This window comes from Podarcis bocagei (genome assembly GCF_964188305.1).
Source record: "Podarcis bocagei genome assembly, chromosome: 4".
NCBI lineage: Eukaryota > Metazoa > Chordata > Lepidosauria > Squamata > Lacertidae > Podarcis > Podarcis bocagei.
The window spans coordinates 8,604,551-8,626,172 of record NC_138128.1 but is presented as its reverse complement, the minus strand read 5'-3'; the positions used below and the strand labels follow the sequence as shown (position 1 = coordinate 8,626,172).

The following is a 21,622-nucleotide window of genomic DNA, read 5'->3' as shown; positions in this document are numbered from 1 at the left end:
ACACACACACACACACACACACACACACATATATATATATATCGTAAACCGCCCTCTAATCCTCAGACAAAAGGCGGCGTGGAAATTTAATAAATAAAATAAAATAACCACACGGTGCACCGTAATACTTAAATTTATGTAAGTTAAAGGTTTTTTTAAAAAAAGTAAACGCCGGATGAAAAATATAATATATAAATGAGATAGAATGCATTTAAAACAGGGTGATATACATACACGGATAAATATACGTATACTCTACACACACAAATATATACTGTATTTATTCCTCCTGCCCCGCCCCTTCCCTTTATTGCAGGTTTAAAGCTCGGGGTCTTTTTTGACCTCTTTCGGGCTTCAAAGCAGACTTGTGCGCGTGCGCAGCTTAGGGACGCCCCCTCCCCGCCATTCTCGCCCTCTTTCTCCTTCCAGTCTCTGCCGCCCTTTCCCCCGCCACCCCCCCCCTGCCCTCTTCCAGCATGTCCGCCTGAGCCTCAGGCTGCTGACGTCATCGCCAGGCGCCCGCGCCGGAAGCGAAGGGAGGAGAGCGGCGCTCCATGCACACCGCGAGCGCGCGCGTGGCCATAGCAAGTTGGGAGCCCGCAGCTGCTCCGGCTGCTCCTCCCGCGTTGCCATGGCCGGCATCCTCTTCGAGGACATCTTCGACGTGAAGGACATCGACCCCGAGGGCAAGAAATTCGACAGGGGTGAGAGGCAGGCGCTCGTTTTCCAACCACGGGGGCCACAGTGGTACTTTTCCTGCGGGGGTGGGATGGATGACCTTTGGAGGTGCCCCTTTCATTCTTCCCGTGGTCCTATCCTTCCCCGTTTCTGTCTGCCCACCCTGCTCCTGGACACGGAACCTCATCCTTGCTTCCCTGCCCGCCTGCATGTAGGCTGGTCGATTTATACTGTGTTAGTTTTATGATGTTAGCCTCCCTGAGCCCGGGGAGGGCGGGGTACAAATAAAAAATTATTATTATTATTATTATTATTATTATTATTATTATTATTATTATTTACAGTAAGCCCACAGCTTAAGCAATGCGTGTGTGATGGATCGAAGCCAAAGGCATTTATAGCCGAAACCCAATGGGTGCAGTGGCGGGTAGGATTGCCCCCCCTTTAAAAAAATTTTTGCCTCAGGTACAGCTGAACACACACAAGTTAAATGTACCTAAGTTGCAGGCTTCCTGCATTTACATGTGCAGTGTACCCTTTCTTTTTCCCCTCCAAGGCTCCTGAGATGGAGTGTGCTCGGTTTCTTTCTCTCTCTTCCCCTCATCCCCCAGTTCCCCTTGCAAACTACCCTGTGAGGCGAGTTTGGTGGGTTGTCATAGCGGCTCTGAGCTTTATGGTGGATGGGGAATTGAAATCTGAATCTCTCCACACACACACACACACCACCCAGCATCCTATTTATTTATTTCTATTGAATGGGCACAGAAGCCCCTCTCCGCCTTAGGGTTAAACTTCTCTTCAGGGGTTTTAGGAATTGGTTTTTTAAAGCTGTTTTAACTGTTTGCAAATCTCCCTGAGACACGTAGAAAAGGTGCTTTGTAGATACGTCATATATTAAATATAATCTCAAAGCAGTTTGGAAATAAAAACCATTTCGTATGTGTATATAAACAATTTAAAATCCAGTGCAGCTACATACTAGTCCAACACTCTTTAACAGTTAGAGTCAATTCACTAATTTTATCTCTGCCTTAATTAATTAATTAATTAATTAATTAAAGGCTTCCAGTGTGCTGTAGTGCAAGCGTATGTCTATAGTGGTGATAATTGCTGCTATTAGTAGTAATAGTGCTATTTCTACTGTTACTACTACAGTGCCTAAGTTTACTAAGTCTACAGGTGCAGTAGGGCTTGAATTTATGAAGCAAGAGTGATGGGGAAGGATCTCCTAACAGTTCAGATGCTAATAACCATGGCAACAAGAGAAAATGAGGCCCTGGTGTTGTGGTGAGAGCTTCTGATTCCAAATTGAGAGACCCAGGTTCAAATCACCACTTGTCTCACTTTGGTGACCCTCCATTTTAAAATCCCTTCAGACCTTGGCTTAAAAACCTTACAGCTTTAGGTCCCTTTCTCTTTGATCTGTGAGCCAGAGTTTCAACAGATATTCTGTATTTAAATGCGCAACTCTTCACCCTTCTCCCTGGCTCCACAAAACTGAGTCTGGAGTGGCTTGGCATTCCAGCAGAAGTGGAGGTGGGGTCAGCCTTCTATGCCTCTATCCCCTAATAACTTGACACCCGGATTTGTCTCCCTCCAGTCTCCCGACTGCATTGTGAGAGCGAGTCTTTCAAGATGGATTTGATCCTGGATGTGAACATACAGATTTACCCTGTCGATCTTGGTAAGTGAGTGCAGCCAGGGGGCTTGCCTGACAGTGTTTCTCTGACCCAGAGCTAGTTAAAACTTTTTTAGCACATGGATCATTTTTCCTGCACACCCACCCATCCCAACATTACATGCCAGCAGTGGATGTGTCCATAGCAAAAGCAGGCATGGCCATCCCATAATCGCAAACACTCCCATCACACTTACGCATTCCCATTGCACACTTGCCACATGCAAAGATTTCCCCCTCGCCCATTGTTTGAATGCACCCATATCTCTTGAAACACATGACATTTTTTTCCTGGAAATTCAGCTGCCAAATCCGTGATGTATGAAGCTAGACCAGGCATGTCCAAAGTCCATTTGGGGGGCCTAATCTGGCCTGCTGGTTGGTTTAATCCGGCCCCTGTGGCAGTTTATTTCCTGGGGGTAAAATCCTAAAAAAAACCCTCAACAATTTCAGTCCTGAAAGAAAGCTCAACAACTTTGGGGTAAAATCATAAAAAAGTTCAATCCTAAAAAAAGGCCAGCAACTTTGGTCGGCCCTCACGGCCCTTCACTTCATCAAATCTGGCCCTCTTTGAAAAAAGTTTTGACACCACTGAGCTAGACAAATGCATTGCGACATGAGTCTCACAAACATTAGCTGTAGTGGAGACTCCTCGCTGTCTTATTTTTGTTTTCCCGTGCATTTCAGGTGACAAATTCCGCCTTGTGATTGCCAGCACCTTGTATGAAGACGGGACCTTGGATGATGGAGAATATAACCCAACTGATGACAGGCCATCCAGGTAACAGGGGGCGAGAGGATGGCAAACAGAGGACTAGCCAAGGAGAGGGCTTCACGAATCAGTCCTGCGGTTGTGTGCCCTTCCTTTCAGCCTTCTGCAAGGTCGAAAACTAGCTTCTTTTTATAGTTCCTTCAAAACCTACACTAGATGGTATTTGTCTGGCTTGAGAGACAATGAAGTGTGCCTCCCAGGGTGAAGTCAAACCGCTGTATCAGCACCACCAAAGTGACCTCTCCAGGGCGCAAGCATGGGCAGTGTAGAGACCCAAAGTGTGTCCTTATTTGAAGTGTAAACACAATGGTTCTACTGCCTAATCCAAGGGTCAGGGATCTGAAGCCCAGGGGCTAAATGTGGCCATTTCTTGGAGCTCTCTCCTGGCTGCACCCCTTTCTGGCTCTGTTTTGCACCACAGGTATTTTTGCCTCGGTGGAATGTCTCTTTGAACTCTGATGATGCCCTTTGCCCGTCTGGATGGAGGATTGAGACAGAGAGAAAGATTTGCATGCCTTGCTCCACCCACTTCTTCCTCTGGCCCCTCATAGGGCCAGAAGTACAAGCCCTTAAGCTGAATTAGGTTCCTCACCCCTATTTTCATTCTCTGCAGTTTGCTCCTCATGCACAGGGTGTCTGTCTGCCTGCCAGGCACTCCCCAAGCCATGCCTCTCATGAGCTCCCTCTTAAGTTCTTCCTGCTTATCTTAAGTCCTCCTGGGCTGAGCCAGAGAGGAAAGAGCTATAAATGGGGTGCTGTTGTTTGCTGCACACTATTTTGTTTGCCTTTGTTACCCTGTATGTATTTTACATTTATTTCCTGCCTTTCCTCCAAGGAATTCTAAAGGGGGGGGGGTTCTCTGTTCTCTGCACTCTGATCCTCGCAACAACCCTGTGTGGTGGGTGGGGCAGAGAAAGAGAGATTCTGCCAAGGGCACCTATGTTGGAAGGCAGATTTGAAACCAGGTTTCCTTAGATTTAGTCCAGCACTCTAGCCGCTGTACCGTGCAGCCCAAGGATGGGACACCTGTGGTCCAGCACTTGTGTTTGGCCTACGATGCCTACCACCCCTGGCCATTGACTATTCTGGCTGAGGCTGATGGGAGTTGGGGTCCAACAAAACTTGGGAGGGTCGGAGTTTGCCCATCTCTGGTATGACATGCAGGACATCTGGTGAAGGCATCTGACTGCAGATCCCCAGACTGCAAGTGGATTTAGTAAGAGGAAATTCGCAGGCTCTGTGATCTGCACTGTTTAAAACTTGTGATGCAGCTGAAACAGATACGCAGATCTTTATTAGCATGTTGGTACAAGCTGAAGTGATGTGATGGCCACAAAACCACACACGTCCTCTCCTTCTCTTCCACTGTTCCTTTTGGCTCCAGGGCAGACCAGTTTGAGTATGTGATGTATGGGAAGGTGTACAGGATCGAGGGAGATGAGACGTCCACAGAGGCCGCCACACGCCTGTAAGTGTTCCCCCTCCTATTTGCGGAAAAGAGCTGGTTGGAAACGAATAGGTACATAATAACCTTCTCACAAGCTCTCTGAGCGTGGAGTATAGCTCTTTGAGATGCTCTATGGAAGGAGTTAAGTGACTGGATTGGGGGCAGTGGGGAGTGAATAGGAAGACGGTAGGAAGTTTTTCCCAGGCTGCTGGACGCCTGTCCTTTAGAGCCAATGGAGCATTGCCCCACCAGTAATATGCCCTCAGCCAGCCCCACCTTCCTGGCATCTAACTTACAGCCAGGCAGGCAGTGGTGTGTCCTGTCATTGCCTCTGGCGCCACCTGCTGTTGAGCTCCCTGCCTTCCAGCCTACCAGAACTGGGAGCAGGATGGGGACGCAGACATGCAGCCTCTTGTGGGAGTGAGGTCCATAGTTTTAAGTGTTGCATGATTCCGCTGGGGTTGTTTTAACCCCTGTGGCTGCTGTAGTCTCCCTCCCTGCTTCTCACCTTTCTCTGGCCCACCCTTCCTCCTCTAGCTCTGCCTACGTGTCCTACGGTGGGCTGCTGATGAGACTCCAAGGAGATGCCAACAACCTGCATGGCTTTGAAGTAGACTCCAGGGTTTATCTCCTGATGAAGAAACTGGCCTTCTAACCACCTTGGGAGTTGTCGTGGCAGCAGCTTGGACTCAGTGTGGGGCAGTGTGGGCATTTGCTGCCTCCCAAGTATACGGAGGAAATATTGCTGGCATGGGGTGTGTGTGTTAAAAGAAGCATCTCTCCCCAGCTCCTCTCCTCCTCCTCCTCTTCCTCCTCCTCACATCCCCCCAGCCAAGCCTCAAGGAAGATCATCTTTCTTCGGATTCTGCCAGGACTGCAGTGTGAAAATGTATCCCAAATGTCCCCTTGGTTGCAGCAGGCAGAGTGCCAGGCCAACTGAGAACATCCCCTACAACTAAGATGTTGAAAGGGCTACGGATTTTCTCTGTGCCTATGATAAACTCATTTTTATTACACAGGTGATTGTGGTAAGGACACAGTTCTGTGAGAACCAGCATTGCCATCATAAGCTGGGTTGGGAACGGCCGTCTTCGCTGGGGGCCTGGGGAAGAGGAGGTAGCCTCTGTTTGACCTCAGTTTCTTACCTTAATTAAACGTAGCTTTTATATAAATATATATATGCGGCTGTTGTATATACGCTAGAAAGTTCACTGCCCAAGCATTTGAGAATTGCAAGACTGCAGTCAGAAATCCATATTCTGCAGATTGAATTCACTTATCTGTTTGCTTTTGGAGACCTTTTGATTTGTCATATATATATTCCTAATGTTCAGGATCTGGATTCTTCTACACACACACACACACACACACACACACACACACAAAATAATGCAATCCTGGCCAAGTTTCATCTCAAATATCAAAAGGACATGGCCTTCCTGGGCAGAAGGACAGAGAGCGAGACAGATGAAGAGAAAGCTGACCTGACAAGATTCTGGGCTAGGACCAGGATTCTGGCTTTTGTGGTGTAATAGGAGATTCCCTTGTGGGTTCGAGTACACCAAATTCATACTTTATTCAGCAATGCACTACCAGACAGAGTTCAAAGAGTGCATGAAAGCTTTCCATTAGGACACTCTATGTAGGCAAAATATGTGTCATACTGGCTGTTTCACCCTCTAGCCAACCAGCCTCTGTTAACCAATCGCTCCAGTATCTCTCATTCAGCCACAGTCCTTGGAAACACTGACTCAACCCTATTTTTTACTGTACATACGGAGCCCTCCTTGCACTTTACCTGGAGCTGTTTTGCACTTCAAGGGGATCCTTACGGCTGAATTTTTCAGCGGTTCTTAACCAGTTTTGTGGCCAGGCCATATGCTTGCACACATGACGCTGCCCTCCCTCATAATGAGCCTAACAAAAGCATTCATTCAAAGAAACCTCACTTTGGAAGAGGCCTTGGGTAAGCTTTTTTGCAGCCTTGTGGCTCTCTGGCTGCTTTGGGCTACAGTTCCCATTGGATAGGAGTTGTAGTCCAAAACATCTGAGGAAGCCTGGCCAACTGTGCCAAAACAAGCGAACCATGGGCTGCGAGTGGCAGTGTGGTGTAGCGGTTAAGAGCAGTGGACTCGTAATCTGGTGAACGGGGTTCGCTTCCCTGCTCCTCCACATGCAGCTGCTGGGTGACCTTGGGCTAGTCACACTTCTCTGAAGTCTCTCAGCCTCACTCACCTCACCGAGTGTTTGTTGTGGGGGAGGAAGGGAAAGGAGACTGTTAGCTGCTTTGAGACTCCTTAGGTTTAATGATAAAGTGGGGTATCAGATCCAAACTCCTCCTTCAAGCAACGTGTGTTTTGTAGCGCTCTGGGATTTCCCCATGATGCACCCACTGCGTGCAAGGAACAGTCACCTCTTTGTACCCTGTATTTTCCTCACCTATCCCCTTGTGGCTGGTAAGATACAACGGAACACATTCTGGGGTGTTCTGTTTTTTTTTTCTTTAAAAAAAGCATAAGTCTTTATTGTTCGAAGGTTTTGTGTAGAAAGCCTTTGTGCTCTTCCAGCTCAGAGCCTCAGGAAGGGCTAGTTCTAGTCCAGTCTCGGAAGGCACCGCACCCTGCCTCCCTCTGGGTGGGAGCATCAGTCTCCTGCTGCCACTCGTGGGTGGGTGGGAGGATGTCACATGACCATAGGCAGATGCAAGAGTTGTTCCCCTTTTGCTCGGGCGTCTCCTGCTGACCGAAGCCAGCCGTTCTTGTTCCACAGCTGCCCACACCGTGTCCTCTGGCTGTGGGCGTCAGGAGGAGAACAGAAGTTGTGTGACAGCTTTACAATGTGCCAGAGGCTGCCCCCACTTTAACCAAATACTCTGGTTGTATTCAGGTGTTACTCCAAACTGGGGCTGGCCCTACCGATGGGCAGAGTGAGGTCACTGGAAGCAACAGCAGGGACATGTTATCAGGGGCTCGCAGCTGGCCTTGCATCCATTAAACTAGGCCGTTAACCAGGACAGGACAGGATCCCATCTCCAGGATCAAAGCAAGAGACCTGTGTCAGCTTCTGTGTGTGGAATTGCAGGAGGTGGGGGCACCCATCGTGGTCCAATTTCTCTGGTGGACCCTGTTCAAAGCCATGTGGGAATAATGTGGAGGCTTGGGGCCAGACCTGCCTCCAATGTCCCTGGCACACTCCACCCGGATGGGGGAAAGCCTGGAGAGGAATTCTAAGTGTGTTTGGTTCAGTGTGCCCCCTGCAGCTGGAAGCCCTGATACTGAGGAAGAGTCCAAGCATCCATCATGGTCTCTTAGAGAGGAAAGAGCTATCCTTTCTCTCAAGATGCTGAGCAATGCCCATTTGCCCCACTGGCTTTGCACAGAGTACATGGCAGGGAGAGTTCCTAAAATCTCAGCCCCTTTCCCAAGCAAGGCAATGAATGGCTCCAAGAGTATAAGATCATGTGAGGAGCTTGGCTGCTGCCTGAGACTGCAGGTCCAGTATCCATTCATTGCAGCACATCCTCCCGACGTTTCTCCAACGAAAAAAGGGGTGTCCTCCTCCAGCATTTTCCAGGTAAAAATAGGGAATCCTGTTCTATCTCCTCCACCGTTTCTCTGATGAAAATAGGGATGTCCAAAGGGAAAGTGGGACATTCCGGGATCAAATCAGAAACCGGGACAGCTTCTGTCTTTTCAGGACTTTTCCCTGGAAAATCAGGACACTTCCCAGTCCGGTGCCTCTGGGAAGCTTGCAAGCAGGTCCTGAGTGCAGCCACACTCTCTCCCCCTGGCGATGCCCTGCAGCTGAAAGACAGGTGTGCTGCCTCCGACAGTAGGGTGTCGCCATTGTGGCTGGCAGCCAGGCCTTTCCAGTAACCTAGCTGGGCTCGCTCAGCTCTGGAAACACTTCTTTCCCTGACCCCTGTGCTTTGAGGGGTTGGCCAGGCTTGCTCTTCCACACCTGGCCACCAGAGGGCCTACTACTCGCCCTGTTCTTCTCTCCCTTGAAGGATCCGGCCAGCAGCCCATGGGGGGTCTTTCAGTGGCCCCTGGAGGTGGTCATACTGGGAGGTTGCAGGGCTGCAGGGCTGGCAGCCCTCTGTTGATCTTCCGCACTGCAGGAGTCTTTCCACAAGTCATGGAAGAGGAAGTGCAGCTTTCCCCGCACAAGCTGTTTGTAGGTCCCAAAGATTGTCCTAAGGTTTCTTTCAGGAATTAACTGGGAGCTGCTCTCGGGCTGTGCGGTTGGATTCTGTTCCTAGAATGAGAAAAGAAAGACAAGTGTGTGTGGGGGGGTGCCTGCCAGGGCTAACGGCCACAGTGAAAAAACATTAATTTTTGGTAAACTGCTTTGAATTATTATTTTTTTAATAAACCAAGCATACATTTTATCAAATAAATAAATAAATCTTGAATGCAGGATGATAAAAGCTCTTGGAAATCAAGCCTTATGAGGAACAGTTGCATACTGTCTTGCCAGAGTGGTACATGCTCTGGATATATCCTGCTTGGGCTACTGCAATGCACTCTACGCCTTTCAGAATACCTTTGAAGGTGATTCTGAAACTACAACTAAGCCAGAATGTGGCAGTTAGACTGGTGACTGGGAATGAATGCTGGGACCTTATAACACTGGTCCTGAAGGATCTTCACTGGCTCCAAGTACAATTCCGACATAAGACATTCAAAACCAACAAGCCTGCTATCCCAAGCTGGTTAAAGGTAAAGGTAAAGGTACCCCTGCCTGTACGGGCCAGTCGTGTCCGACTCTAGGGTTGTGCACCCATCTCACTTAAGAGGCCGGGGGCCAGCGCTGTCCGCAGACACTTCCGGGTCACGTGGCCAGCGTGACAAGCTGCATCTGGTGAGCCAGCGCCGCACACGGAAACACCGTTTACCTTCCCGCTAGTAAGCAGTCCCTATTTATCTACTTGCACCCGGGGGTGCTTTCGAACTGCTAGGTTGGCAGACGCTGGGCCCGAACAACGGGAGCGCACCCTGCCGCGGGGATTCGAACCGCCGACCTGACGATCGGCAAGTCCTATGAGCTGAGGTTTTACCCACAGCGCCACCCGCGTCCCCAAGCTGGTTAGCCCCCTAAAAACTCCGATACCCCTCCAATAGACACTCCTTACACTGCGTTTGAAACCAAAATTGCATTTGGATAGAAACTGTTTCTCAGGCGGCTAGTCCTAGTCTTTATAACCCTGTACCTTCCTCCAGAAGGCAGAAGCTGAAAGAGATCATTTCTCGGGTGCGCACTATCCTGCACTATCTCTGCAGCTTTCTTATGACACCTGGAAGCATAGATTTGATCCAAGGTGGGAAGAGTGCACCCAATTATTCTCTCCACAGTCTTTACAACCCTGGACAGCATTGTTTTTTCCCTGGAGGGCAGCTGAGAAGGATGCAACAGACATGCCCCAGATGGAGGCTGGATGAGAAGGACGCAACAGCTCATGATGCCCTGCAGGCCCCCCCAAACTGCACCCAAAGAGACAGGCCCCCCGGGCACAACCCAGAAACATCTGAAGGGCCGCAAGTCCCCGCCCACCCACCCCGCAACCCTGCAATCGAGGTCATCAAAGCAGAGCCATGCCTGGGTGCAACAACAACTTTCGCTGTTTGTGATTTCCAGTAACTAGCATTCAGAGACCCACTGCCTCCAACAGTACATAGCCAGAGAGCATTGTAGATATTATTCCCCATAGATTTGTCTAATCCTCTGTTACAGCCACCCACGTTAGCGGCCATCACTACACCTTGCGGAAGCAAATCCCATAGTTTTAACTCTTTTCTGCAGTGGCTCCCGGTTTGTGGAATGCTCTCCCCAAGGAGTTTTGGCTAGTACATTCATTAGACACCTTTAGGCATAGCTGTCAATCTACAGATTTGAAAATAAGGGACCAGCAGCCTCAAAAATATGGGACCAGCAGCCAAAATAAGGGATTTTCCAAGCACAGGTATGTTCAACTTCTGAGCCCCTCTGAGCCAAAGGCAGAAAGCCCAGCCAGCAGCCAAACGAAGCCTCAAGCGGTGGTTCCCACAGCGCTGCAACCCGGCAAAGGGGATGCAGCAAGGAAAACCACCATCACCTCTCCGCTGGGAAGCGCTGAGCAAAGGCGAGTCCCCAGGCAATGTGGCCGATTTGATCGGCACAAGGCATGCAAGCTCCACCCTCCCAGTCATTCTTAGACTCCTTATTGGGTGAGCAACGAGCCAAGCAACACAGTTGGAGCCTCCCTCCTCCCTGGCCAGCAGGGAGGGAGGGAGAGGAGCTGCTTCCTTTGAAACCCGGGAAATTTAAGGGACATCATCAATAAGTGACAGCAGCGGGAAATGGCGCTGGGATAAGGGACTTAACCGCCAAATAAGGGACGGTTGACAGCTATGCCTTTAGGCACCAGGGGAAAACCTACCTCTTCAACTAGGCCTTGGCTGACTTTTAAATGTGTTTGGGGGTGGGGAGGAGAGAGGTTTATTGGTTTGTGCTTTTTGTTCTTGTTTTTATCATGTATTTTGTGTTTTTATTTTGCATTTTATGTTGTGATCCGGCCTGAGATCTACGGATGAAGGGCAGAATACAAATTTAATCCATCATCATTGTCATCCTGGGGAAGCCCCCTTCGGCCTCTCACCTGCCACCCAAAGTTTCGGAGCTGCAGGAGGAAGGAGCTGGCTTTCTCATAAAGCTGCTGGAGCAGTGGCAAGGCGCAGCCCCGGCTCAGCTGGTCTTGGGCAGCTGCTGTGCCATCCACCAAGATAGCCAGATCACGGAGGGTTTCTTGCCCTTTGTCTTGGTTCTGAAAGAGTAAGAGAGAGGGGCAGTTGTTGGGTGATTCTGACATTTCTTATTCATTGGTTGGTTGTTGTGGTCATATCTCAGCTTTGCTATATAGATCTGAAGGTAGTGTCCAGACTTCTCCCTGCCTGTGGCCCAGTATACCTGAAGGAGCATCTCCAACCCCCATCATTCAGCCTGGACACTGAGGTCCACCTCCAAGGATGTTCTGGTGGTTCCCTCCCTATGAGTTGCAGGGAACCAGGCAGAGGGCCTTCTCGGTAGTGGCACCCACCCTGTGGAACGCCCTCCCATCAGATGTCAAAGAAATAAACAACTATCTGACTTTTAGAAGACATCTGAAGGCAGCTCTGTTTAGGGAAGTTTTTAATGTTTGATGTTTTATCGTGTTTTTAATATTCTTCTGGGAGCCGGCCAGAGTGGCTGAGGAAACCCAGCCAGATGGGTGGGGTATAAAGAATTTATTATTATTATTATTATTATTATTAATCCTCGCAGCAAACCTGTGAGATACGTAAGGATGGGAAATTCAAACTCTGCTCTCCCAGATCCTAGTATGTCATGGACCGGCTGGACACAAAGGAATGGTGGAAGGAACCAGCTGAGGAACTCCCAAGGGAAGAAGAAGGTTCCGAGCCCGGGGATTGGTGGCTGGACAAGGATGAGTGAGAGCGAACTCCTTTTCCGTGTGCTGCTTCTGGTGTAATCAAAGCAGTACCACAAGAGGGTGGTGTTGCCTTGCAGGAGTCAGATTAGATTAAATGGAAATGGAAAGACGGCCTTAGGAGGCAGAACGACCCAGCGAGGACTAAGCATCCGTGGCTGCAGAATACCGGGGCTGTTGCAGGGTCTGTGCGGAATGGAGTATCCTAGACTGGCGGATCTACAATTTGGGGGGTCCTGCAGCTTGAGCAATTAGCAACGAGGTCTGGGTAAGCCAGGGGTCAGCAGCCTTTTTCAGCTGTCCACCGTCCCTCAGACCATGTGGTGGGCTGGACTATATTTTGGGGGGAAATATGAACAAATTCCTATGCCCCACAAATAACCCAGAGATGCATTTTAAATAAAAGGACACATTCTACTCATGTAAAAACACGCTGATTCCCGGACCATCAGCAGGCCGGATTTAGAAGCCGATGGGGTTGCATCCGGCCCACGGGCCTTAGGTTGCCTATCCCTGGGGTATGCCCTGTGACCTTCTTCAATGGGGTTGTTCCACAACAGATCACTTTTTAAAATGATAATAATAATAACTACCACATCCCAGATTTTGATTAAAGTTGCTGTACTGGGTTATCTCACACGTCAAAGCCAACACAGTGAATAAATATTTCCTATGCCTTATGGTTTTCGAGTTGTGAGGGGTGTGAAAATTAAGGAAACGTTATATGCACGGTACATCATAGAATGGTGAAATTGATTCTACTAGACCCATTTTTTAAAAAAAAAGCATTGTGGACTGAAGTCATTTCTGGGGCATGGGCATAGCCAGGATTTATGTTGGGGCGTGGGCAGGACAGCCCCCTGTCTTGTTCCAGAACCAAGCTACCTACGACGCGATTGGTCAGTTCACAGAAGCCACGCCTATCGTTCAGTCGTGTCGCTAGAATGCACCACAGCATCATCCAGGTGACCTCAGTGAGCATTTCAATTCCAGATATTCTGATGATTTCTAGTTTTAGTTAAGTATTTTATTTATTTACTTACTTGATTTGGGGGGGGAGGCAGCTGCCCTCCCCTGCCCACCTGGCTATGCCCATATTCTGAGCCCCCTCTGGAATTAGGGGGCTTGAAGCTGAAGCTTCATTAGTTTCATAGTAGAGGAAGAAGAAGAAGAGTTTGGATTTGATATCCCGCTTTCTCACTACCCTAGGGAGTCTCAAAGTGGCTAACATTCTCCGTTTCCCTTCTTCCCCCACGACAAACACTCTGTGAGGTGAGTGGGGCTGAGAAATTTCAAAGAAGGGTGACTGGCCTAAGGTCACCCAGCAGCTGCATGTGGAGGAGCGGAGACGCGAACCCGGTTCCCCAGATTACAAGTCTACTGCTCTTAACCACTACACCACACTGGCCCCTGGTCCTAGAAGATGCCATGGCTGGTTGGGAACCTGAGTGTGATCCCTCCAGCCTGCCATGGCATCTTCTTTTAGGTCAAATGCTTGTAGCATTTGGATTAAAGCCATCACAGCTCAACAAGCCCAGGCCCCAGCCCTTGACCCATAAAGGGTGGGTTGGTCATTTTTACATACTCACTGTCTTTGCCATCCACTCTCGGAGGCTGAACCCGACCAGGGGCAGCTGCACAGGCTGCTGGAGGAAGGGGAGTTCCTCACACTGGCTCTGCGGAAAGGACAGAAAACCCCTGAGAGGAGAGCAACCAGGCCAGCTGGCAGGAATGGCCAAATGCACTGGGGAAATGCAACCACCTGGCCCCCAACAAGTGCCACCCCACAAATGAGGTGCAAAGCAATTACGGCCAAACTTCATGGGTACCCAAAAGAACATGGTTTAGGGCTGTAGATCATCTGTCCATTGATATATAATTTTATGTTTTTACTCCAAAAAAAAGTGGTGTTATGAGCCATCATTGCCAAAACAAGATGACACCTGATTGGCTGTCTAAACACTCCTCTTTCTGATTATTTGGCTATAGCTTTTGATAGAATACAGAGAATTGAACATACCTTGTTGCATTACATTCTTCATTAAATTATCTTTCCATTGATATACAGTGGTACCTCAGGTTACATATGCTTCAGGTTATAGACGCTTCAGGTTATAGACTCAGCTAACCCAGACCAGCTGAGGGTTAAGAACTTTGCTTCAGGATGAGAACAGAAATTGAGCGGTGACAGCGGGAGGCCCCATTAGCTAAAGTGGTGCTTCAGGTTAAGAACAGTTTCAGGTTAAGAACGGACCTCAGGAACAAATTAAGTTCTTAAACCGAGGTACCACTGTATAATTTTATCATATTGCCTCAAAAAAAAAAAGGGGGGGGGTGTTATGAGCCATCAAACCTCAGAAATACACTTTCTCCAAAAGGTTTCCACAATTTTGGCCACTAGCGTAGGCACACGGTTCTCTCCCTGCATTTTATTCACACAACTACAGTGGTACCTCAGGTTAAGTACTTAATTCGTTCCGGAGGTCCGTACTTAACCTGAAACTGTTCTTAACCTGAAGCACCACTTCAGCTAATAGGGCCTCCTGCTGCTGCCGCACTGCCGGAGCACCATTTCTGTTCTCATCCTGAAGCAAAGTTCTTAACCTGAAGCATTATTTCTGGGTTAGCAGAGTCTGTAACCTGAAGTGTATGTAACCTGCAGCGTATGTAACCCGAGGTACCACTGTACAGGAAATAGTGGCTGCCCCAACACTGTGCTGTGTGGTTAAAAATTCTACTGAGCTGGCTGGGGCTGATGGGAATTGTGGTCCAAAACATTTCGGAAGCACTAAACTAGGGTTTCCCAAACTTGGCTGTTTTTGGACTACAGTTCCCATCATCCCTGACTACTGGTTCTGCTAGCTAGGGATAATAAGAGTTGTAGTCTAAAAACAGCTGGAGACCCAAGTTTGGGAAACCCTGCACTAGACTGAGAAAGGTTGATCTAAAATCAATAAATAAACGGTGTCCTTCCTTGCAGCTGGGCAGTATTATCTGGCCTGGCCCACCCGTGAGGCAAGGTGAGGCAGTTGCCTCAGGCAGCAGGATTCACCAGGCAGCAGGTCACAGTATCAATCTTTCTCCCTCGTTCCTGATGTAGATCTGCCCTCACCCCTTCTTTTCTGGTGGGGTGAAAGGAGGCCCCATTTTGGGGTCTGACTCAGGCGCCAAAATGTCTTGGACGGTTCTGAGTATTATTCTGGGCCACCCATCACATGCCACCCACTCGGTGAGTGGTGTAACCTTAAGGAAAGTCTATGGAAGCCAGCAAAACATGCCAAGGCTCTGCCCGGGTGAAGTGAAACAGCATTGCTTACCACTTTGTCCTCCAAGTCCATGGCTTCGGTGATGTACTTCTGGATTAGCCTCCTGTCACAAACCAGCCTGGTGGGACTCATCTCAAACAGGTCCAAACAGAGCAAGAATACAGTGAGGAGAAGGAGGAGCCCTAAGGGAGGTTTGAGGGAGGAGAGACAAAAGGATAGATGGCCAAATGTTTGGTACCCTCTGAATCAGCTTGGCAGGTAGGCTCCCTAGACCTCCTTCCTTCCTTCCTTCCTTCCTTCCTTCCTTCCTTCCTTCCTTCCTTCCTTCCTTCCTCAAAGAGGTTCTCCCCCTCCTCATTTAACACTGGGCTTTCCTCTCAGGTCAACCTACCTCACAGGGTTGTTGTGGGGATTGAATGAGGAGGACAGGAAACCACGGACACCATATTGAGAGCCATGGAGGAAAAGCTGAGATATAAATGTGATGAATAATGATGATAAAGTTAGGTGGGACAAGGAAACCCTCTGCCCTGTGGGAATGTTCAGGGACGCAGGAGAGGATATATTGTCTGATTATATCCTTATCCAAATTGTGTTAACAAGTTCCACAATTTCAGCAGAGTAACATTCCCTTCTTTTAAATTTGCAGTGGCTACATTTGCTCAGGCTCGCTAAAGCCTCTATAATAACTGTTCTGGTATTTTCCCCTTATTCCCTCATAAAATAGAAGAGACGACACAGTCTTTTACAAAAGTATAAAAAGAGTTTACTCACGTTCTCTTCACAATCAGATCCCAGAAGGCAGACTTAGCTTAATGAAGTAACATACACTTGGAATCTATCTCATAAGAAGACAGTCCCTTTGTCCTCTCTTGGCTGGAAGCCAAGAGGGCATCTTTCGCTCAGTAGATGTTGTGTCTTCAATGCATGTGGTGAGAGATGGCTGCCCTGTCCTGTGCTTTTGTCATTACCTGCACAGGTGAGGCCACACCCACCTCTAGTCACATGCAGAGGAAGTCTGTCCCAGCCCAGAAGGAAACAGGAAGTTTACCTGCTGGCTGGACAAACATCCCTCCCCATGTGTAAACATGTGCACTCTAGGAATGTTGTACTTGACTGCTCTTGTGTTTCACATCCCACATGCCCCAGGTAATGGGAGGCTGAATTAGGGTGAGTTTGCGAGCAAAGGAGCTGTCCACAGACTCCGCAATTCCCTTGCCAGTCCATTTCCCAGTTAAAATTGCCTTTCCGAAGCTGAGCTATCAGGCAGATGACAAGGACATAACAAGCACCTTTGCTTCCTACACACAGAGATTGTATGTGCACACACACACACACACACACACACACCTCCTTTGACCCAGAAAAAAAATGTTCTGTGTATGAATAGAGGACCAGGATGATGGACTTCAGACATCATTGGTTCAGTGTACAAAGGGGTGGGTGACTTCTCCTTCCTGTTCAAACACCTTCCAGTACTGTATTAATATTTGCTGTATCCGAAGCTGAGATAACCCGGCTTCATTTCTGAAATGGTGCATTGTGCAAACGCCAAGGTTTAGCAGCTGAACATGTGAGGCTGCAAAAGTGCCTCTGAGCATGTGCAGAGAGCCTGGCCCTCAGCACAGAGAAACCTTAAGCAGATCTCATAATCTGAGGTGGAGGGAAAGGTCACCTAGAGGAGAGGGAGAAGGTTTTAGGCACAGCACTCTCCACCCACTCCCATGCTGGAAATAACAATTTCAGTTTCGTTACTTCTTCTCCAGAACTTTCACCGCTGGCCTGAACTGGGCTTCATGAAAACAAAACAGGATCCAAGTTCTTTCCTCTGCTAATTAAAAAGACGTCACCTAATGAACTAAATCTTACGCTGCAGTCTTGTAGCCACTCAGGAGTAAGCCCCACCAAATTCTGCAGGACTGATTTTGGCAGCACTGTTAGTCAATGACCCACATGACCATTTGTCAATTAAGGAACTAGTCAAATGAGCATGCATCTGCATACAATTATGCAACATTTCTGGGGGGAGGGAGCACCACCCTGCTTTTCAGAGAGGCGTTGCTGTGTGTAACACCAAGACTTGTCCTTGGGGAAATCCATAGCGGAGAGGAAGTCCTGGATAGAATGGTAGAGTTGGAAGGGACCCTGAGGGCCATCTAGATCAACCCCTGCTCCTTCTCAGGACACTCTGGACTGGAGGAAACACCATCCACAGCCCCTGAGACTCAGCCCGGCCTGCCAGAGTCAGACCCCTCTCTCCAGCCCATGCACAGAGTGCCTTTCCCTCCAGCCATCTAGGACTGGGGAGAAGGAGGGCTTCCAGCAGAGAAGGGCGTGTGGCTGACCCACAGGCCGGTCTCCCCAGGGGTCCTGCCTGTGTCTTCCGAGACCCCTTGGGGCAAGCCCAGCACTCACGGTTCAGCTCCATGCCCAGCTGGCAGCCGCCTTGTCACAGCATCTTCCTGCCGGGGAACAGCGGCTGCCTCCCAGCTCCCGCCTGGCTTCCATGGACGATGTCTTGAACGGTGCCACAGCCACGAGGGCAGGCCAAGGGGGCTCCGGCGGGCTTTCTGCGTAGCTGCCGGCACCTCGGAGCCAGCGCCGTGCGGCTTCCTGTTGTGAAGCTGCTGGTGACCTCTGGTCAACGGCTTCCGAGCAGCAAGCCCGAGCCTTCAGGAAGACTTCCCACTTCCAGACATTTCCTCCTTGGCTGACGGAGGAGGCAAGGAATGACAAGGCCGGCTGGCTGGCGAGCTGGCTCCCTAGTGCGAGAGTTTCACAGAATCGTAGAGTCGGAAGGGACCTCCGAGGGTCATCCAGTCCAACCCCTTGCAGTGCAGGAATCTTTTGCCCAGCGTGGGGCTCGATGCCACGCCTCTGAGATTAAGAGGTTCATTCTGTACCGTGGCCGTTCCTAGTGCTTCGGGGCCAGATGCACAGTCCTGTTGCGCCTGCTCGCCGCAGTTGGTGAAATTGGAGGGTTCTGGTGAGCACCATGAAACCTGGAGCTGGGCTCACATAGCCTTGCGATGAAGAGCCTGGCATCCGTCAAGTCTCCCCTAGTCTGGATCCATTTGTTCCAAAAGACCTAGCCAAAAAGAGAGAAAGGAGTTGAGAGATGACTTAACCTAGGGAGAAAAAAGCAGAGACCTGATGCAGAAAGCACAGCAGAGGTTGTATTTTCTGAGAATCCTCCGGAAAAATAATATCGCAAAGGACCTGTTGATGGCATTTTACCATTGTACTGTTGAGAGTATATTAATTTATGGTCTGTGTGTGTGGTTTGGGAGCTGCACGGTCAAGGGAAAAAACAATGCTGTCCAGGGTTATAAAGACTGTGGAGAGAATAATTGGGTGCACTCTTCCCACCTTGGATCAAATCTAGGCTTCCAGGAGCCATAAGAAAGCTAAGTGCCATAAGTGCAGGATAATGCGCACCCCAGAAATAATAATAATTTTTATTTATATCCTGCCCTCCCCAGCCGAAGCCGGGCTCAGGGCAGCTAACAACATTAAATTAGTGCAACATTCTAAAAACATTTCATTATAAAAACTAGTTAAAATCAGATTGATGGCAACCATTAAGCTAAAGTTCTGTGAAGATTGCCAAAGGAGGGAGTCAGGCTGCGCCCTGACCAAAGGCCTGGTCTCTTTCAGCTTCTGTCTTCTGGAAGAAGGTACAGGGTTATAAAGACTAGGACTAGCCACCTGAGAAACAGTTTCTGTTCAAATACGATTTTGGTTTTAAACGCAGTGTAAGGTAGTCTCTATGGGAGTATATTGTATTTAATTATGGGGGATCAGAGTTTTTAGGGGGCTAACTAGGCTGGCATAGCTGGGATAGCAGGCTTGTTGGTTTTTGAATGTCTGATGTAGATTTTTTCAATTTCGTTGTTCTGTATGGGACAATGACAATAAAGATTATCGTATCGTAGCAACCCAGAAAGCTGCCTTATCCTGAGTCCACCCAGTCTTGTATCATCATCATCATCATCGTTATGATTCCTGACTCTCCTTGCACCATGAGGTCGCAGGGTGGGTCACAAATCATGGAATCATAAATTTGGAAGGGATTCCAAGTGCCATCTAGTCCAGTGTTTCCCAACCACTGTTCCGCGGCACACTAGTGTGCCGCGAGATGTTGCCTGGTGTGCCGCGAGATGTTGCCTGGAGGGAGGCGGGCGAGTCGGGCGGTGAGAGGCGGGGCGGCGGCGGCGAGGAGAGGCCGCCCAGCGCGGGGCTCTCACCGTCTGCCTGCCTGGCTGCCTGCGAGCTCGGCGGGCAGCGCCTCCGTCCGCAGCGCCCGCCTCGCGGCTCTCATTCCCTGCCCCTGCCAAAGCTCACACAGCCAAGCCACACTCTCCTTCCTGCCTCGCTTTGCTGCCTCCTCCCCCCCCCCACCCCCAAAGCTTGGAGGTTCCCCGGCAAGGGGGAGGGGAAAAAATTGAAACTTACACTTTCGTGTGTCCCTCCCGGCGTGACGCTGCGCGCTGACGTCACGGGGCTGTAATGGTGGTGTGCCTCGAGATTTTTTTCATCAAACAAGTGTGCCTTTGCCCAAAAAAGGTTGGGAAACACTGATCTAGTCCAACCCTCTGCCATACAGGAATCTTTTGCCTAATGTGGGGCTCAAACGCACGACCCTGAGGTTAGGGCTCCCATCTCATCCTCTTTCCAGACTGAGCTATCAAACGGACACAGACATGATGACTTTCACAGGGAGAAGCGCAATTCTCCTGGAGCTCTGAACAGCTTTGGATACCCACCAGCCATAGGCTGTGTTGACGCACTAGACCTTTCGACCACATTTTTAAGAACAGAAGAAGATCCCAGCCAATGGCTTACCTGATCCAGCATCCTATTCTCACAGTGGCCAGCCAGATAAACCCAAACAGTGGAACCCAAACAGAAGAGCAACTCTCTCCTTCTGTGGTTTCTCCAGCAACTGGCATTCAGAAGCACCTCTGCCTTCGACTGTGGAGGCAGAGCATAGTCATCCTGGCTTGTACAGTCGTACCTTGGTTGTTGAACGCCTTGCAAATTGAAAGTTTTGTCTCCCGAATGCCTCAAACTCAGAAGTGATCATTCCAGTTTGCAAATGTTCTTTGGAACCCGAACGTCCAACGCAGCTGGCGCGGCTTCCGATTGACTGCAGAAAGCTCCTGAAGCCAATCAGAAGCCGTGCCTTGGTTTTCGAACATTTCCGGAAGTCGAAAAACCAAGGGACGACTGTAGTCGTCAACAGCCGCCTCCTTCATAAATTAGTCTAATCCTCCTTTTCAAGCCAGGTAGGTTGGTGGCCATCCTGCCTCCAGAGGGAATGAGGTCCCGGGGTGAAGGAGTGGTTTCTTTCGTCTGTCCTTAAATAAGGAGGGGAAGAACCATGTGCCCTACCTTGTGCTTCTTGGGGGGAAAGGTGGGGTATAAATTCAGTGTAGTGCAGTGCAGTGCAGTGCAGTGCAGTGCAGTGCAGTGCAATGCAATGCAATGCAATGCAATGAAATAACGAAACGAAACGAAACGAAATGAAATGAAATATTTGCAGCTGGTCACCTGAGGCAGGGGACATTCTCAGCCCTATCTGGAGATGCCAGGCACCTGCAACCTTCTGCATGCCAAGCAGCTGCTCTGCCACTGAGCTACCACCCTAGAGGCCTTCCACCCGGCCTCTGGCATGCCCTGCGTATTTGGAATTCCCTGCGGAATTTCTTGTCCTCCAGCTCAGCCTGCCTGTGGCACACAGTCCACAGTGCAAACTGTGCTTCCCGTCAGAGGCCTGCCCTGTTCCATAGCAAGTGCCTGTTTGACAAGCCAAGCAAACAACCTCCTCTCTGCTCCTGCTGCCTCTCAGGAGCCACCCTGCTAGAGAGCTACTTCCACGCTTACCTTGGTACGTCTCCGCTCTCATGTGGCCCAGGCCTGTGAGATCGGCCACCTTGAGAGCTGGAAGGGACCTGGGCCGCCCCCGCCGTCTCTCCCATGGTTTGCCCGGGAACTGGGAGAGGGCTGCAGAGTTGTCGCACCCGCTCAGGAGTGGGCGGTGAGAGATAAGGGAGGTCAACCACCTCATCTTGGCATAGGCAGTACGGCGGATGGGCTCCTGTCCGGGTAGGGACGTGACAGGAGTCACATCTTGCAGTGGGGTGTCTGCGGGAAGGAAGGTCACACCCACCCCAAACATTTAATACACCACTGACGCACATGGCAACCTTCTCCCCTGAATTTCGGGAACTGCAGTTTCCCCCCACAGGGTGCAATTCCCTCAGTTGTAACAAACTGTGGTTCCTGCACCCTGAAAAACTACAGTTCCCAGGAT

The 21,622-nt window shown here is 49.6% G+C and overlaps 2 protein-coding genes across 4 annotated transcripts; one reads left to right on the top strand and one right to left on the bottom strand.

The window, feature by feature from the left end:
• Window positions 1–526: 526 nt before the first annotated feature.
• Window positions 527–5,751, top strand: POLR2H (RNA polymerase II, I and III subunit H). The gene is made up of 5 exons (XM_081190717.1): window positions 527–704; window positions 2,279–2,362; window positions 3,044–3,137; window positions 4,513–4,596; window positions 5,113–5,751. Exons 1-5 carry the CDS (start codon window positions 632–634, stop codon window positions 5,228–5,230), a joined length of 453 nt encoding a protein of 150 aa, XP_081046843.1. The 5' UTR covers window positions 527–631; the 3' UTR covers window positions 5,231–5,751.
• Window positions 5,752–6,126: 375 nt separating this feature from the next.
• On the bottom strand, window positions 6,127–21,327 carry THPO (thrombopoietin). 3 transcript variants are annotated; one of them, XM_081190688.1, is made up of 6 exons: window positions 21,193–21,327; window positions 17,722–18,394; window positions 15,358–15,488; window positions 13,630–13,716; window positions 11,213–11,377; window positions 6,127–8,832 (listed from the first exon to the last, which is right to left on the bottom strand). In XM_081190688.1, the coding sequence occupies exons 2-6, from the start codon at window positions 17,732–17,734 to the stop codon at window positions 8,614–8,616; spliced, it is 615 nt and encodes a 204-aa protein (XP_081046814.1). In that variant the 5' UTR covers window positions 17,735–18,394; window positions 21,193–21,327; the 3' UTR covers window positions 6,127–8,613. The 3 variants fall into 3 exon arrangements, with proteins under 3 accessions (XP_081046814.1, XP_081046815.1, XP_081046816.1); XM_081190689.1 differs by lacking the exons at window positions 17,722–18,394; window positions 21,193–21,327 and adding an exon at window positions 16,081–16,625; XM_081190690.1 differs by lacking the exons at window positions 17,722–18,394; window positions 21,193–21,327 and adding an exon at window positions 15,698–16,060.
• Window positions 21,328–21,622: the final 295 nt, after the last annotated feature.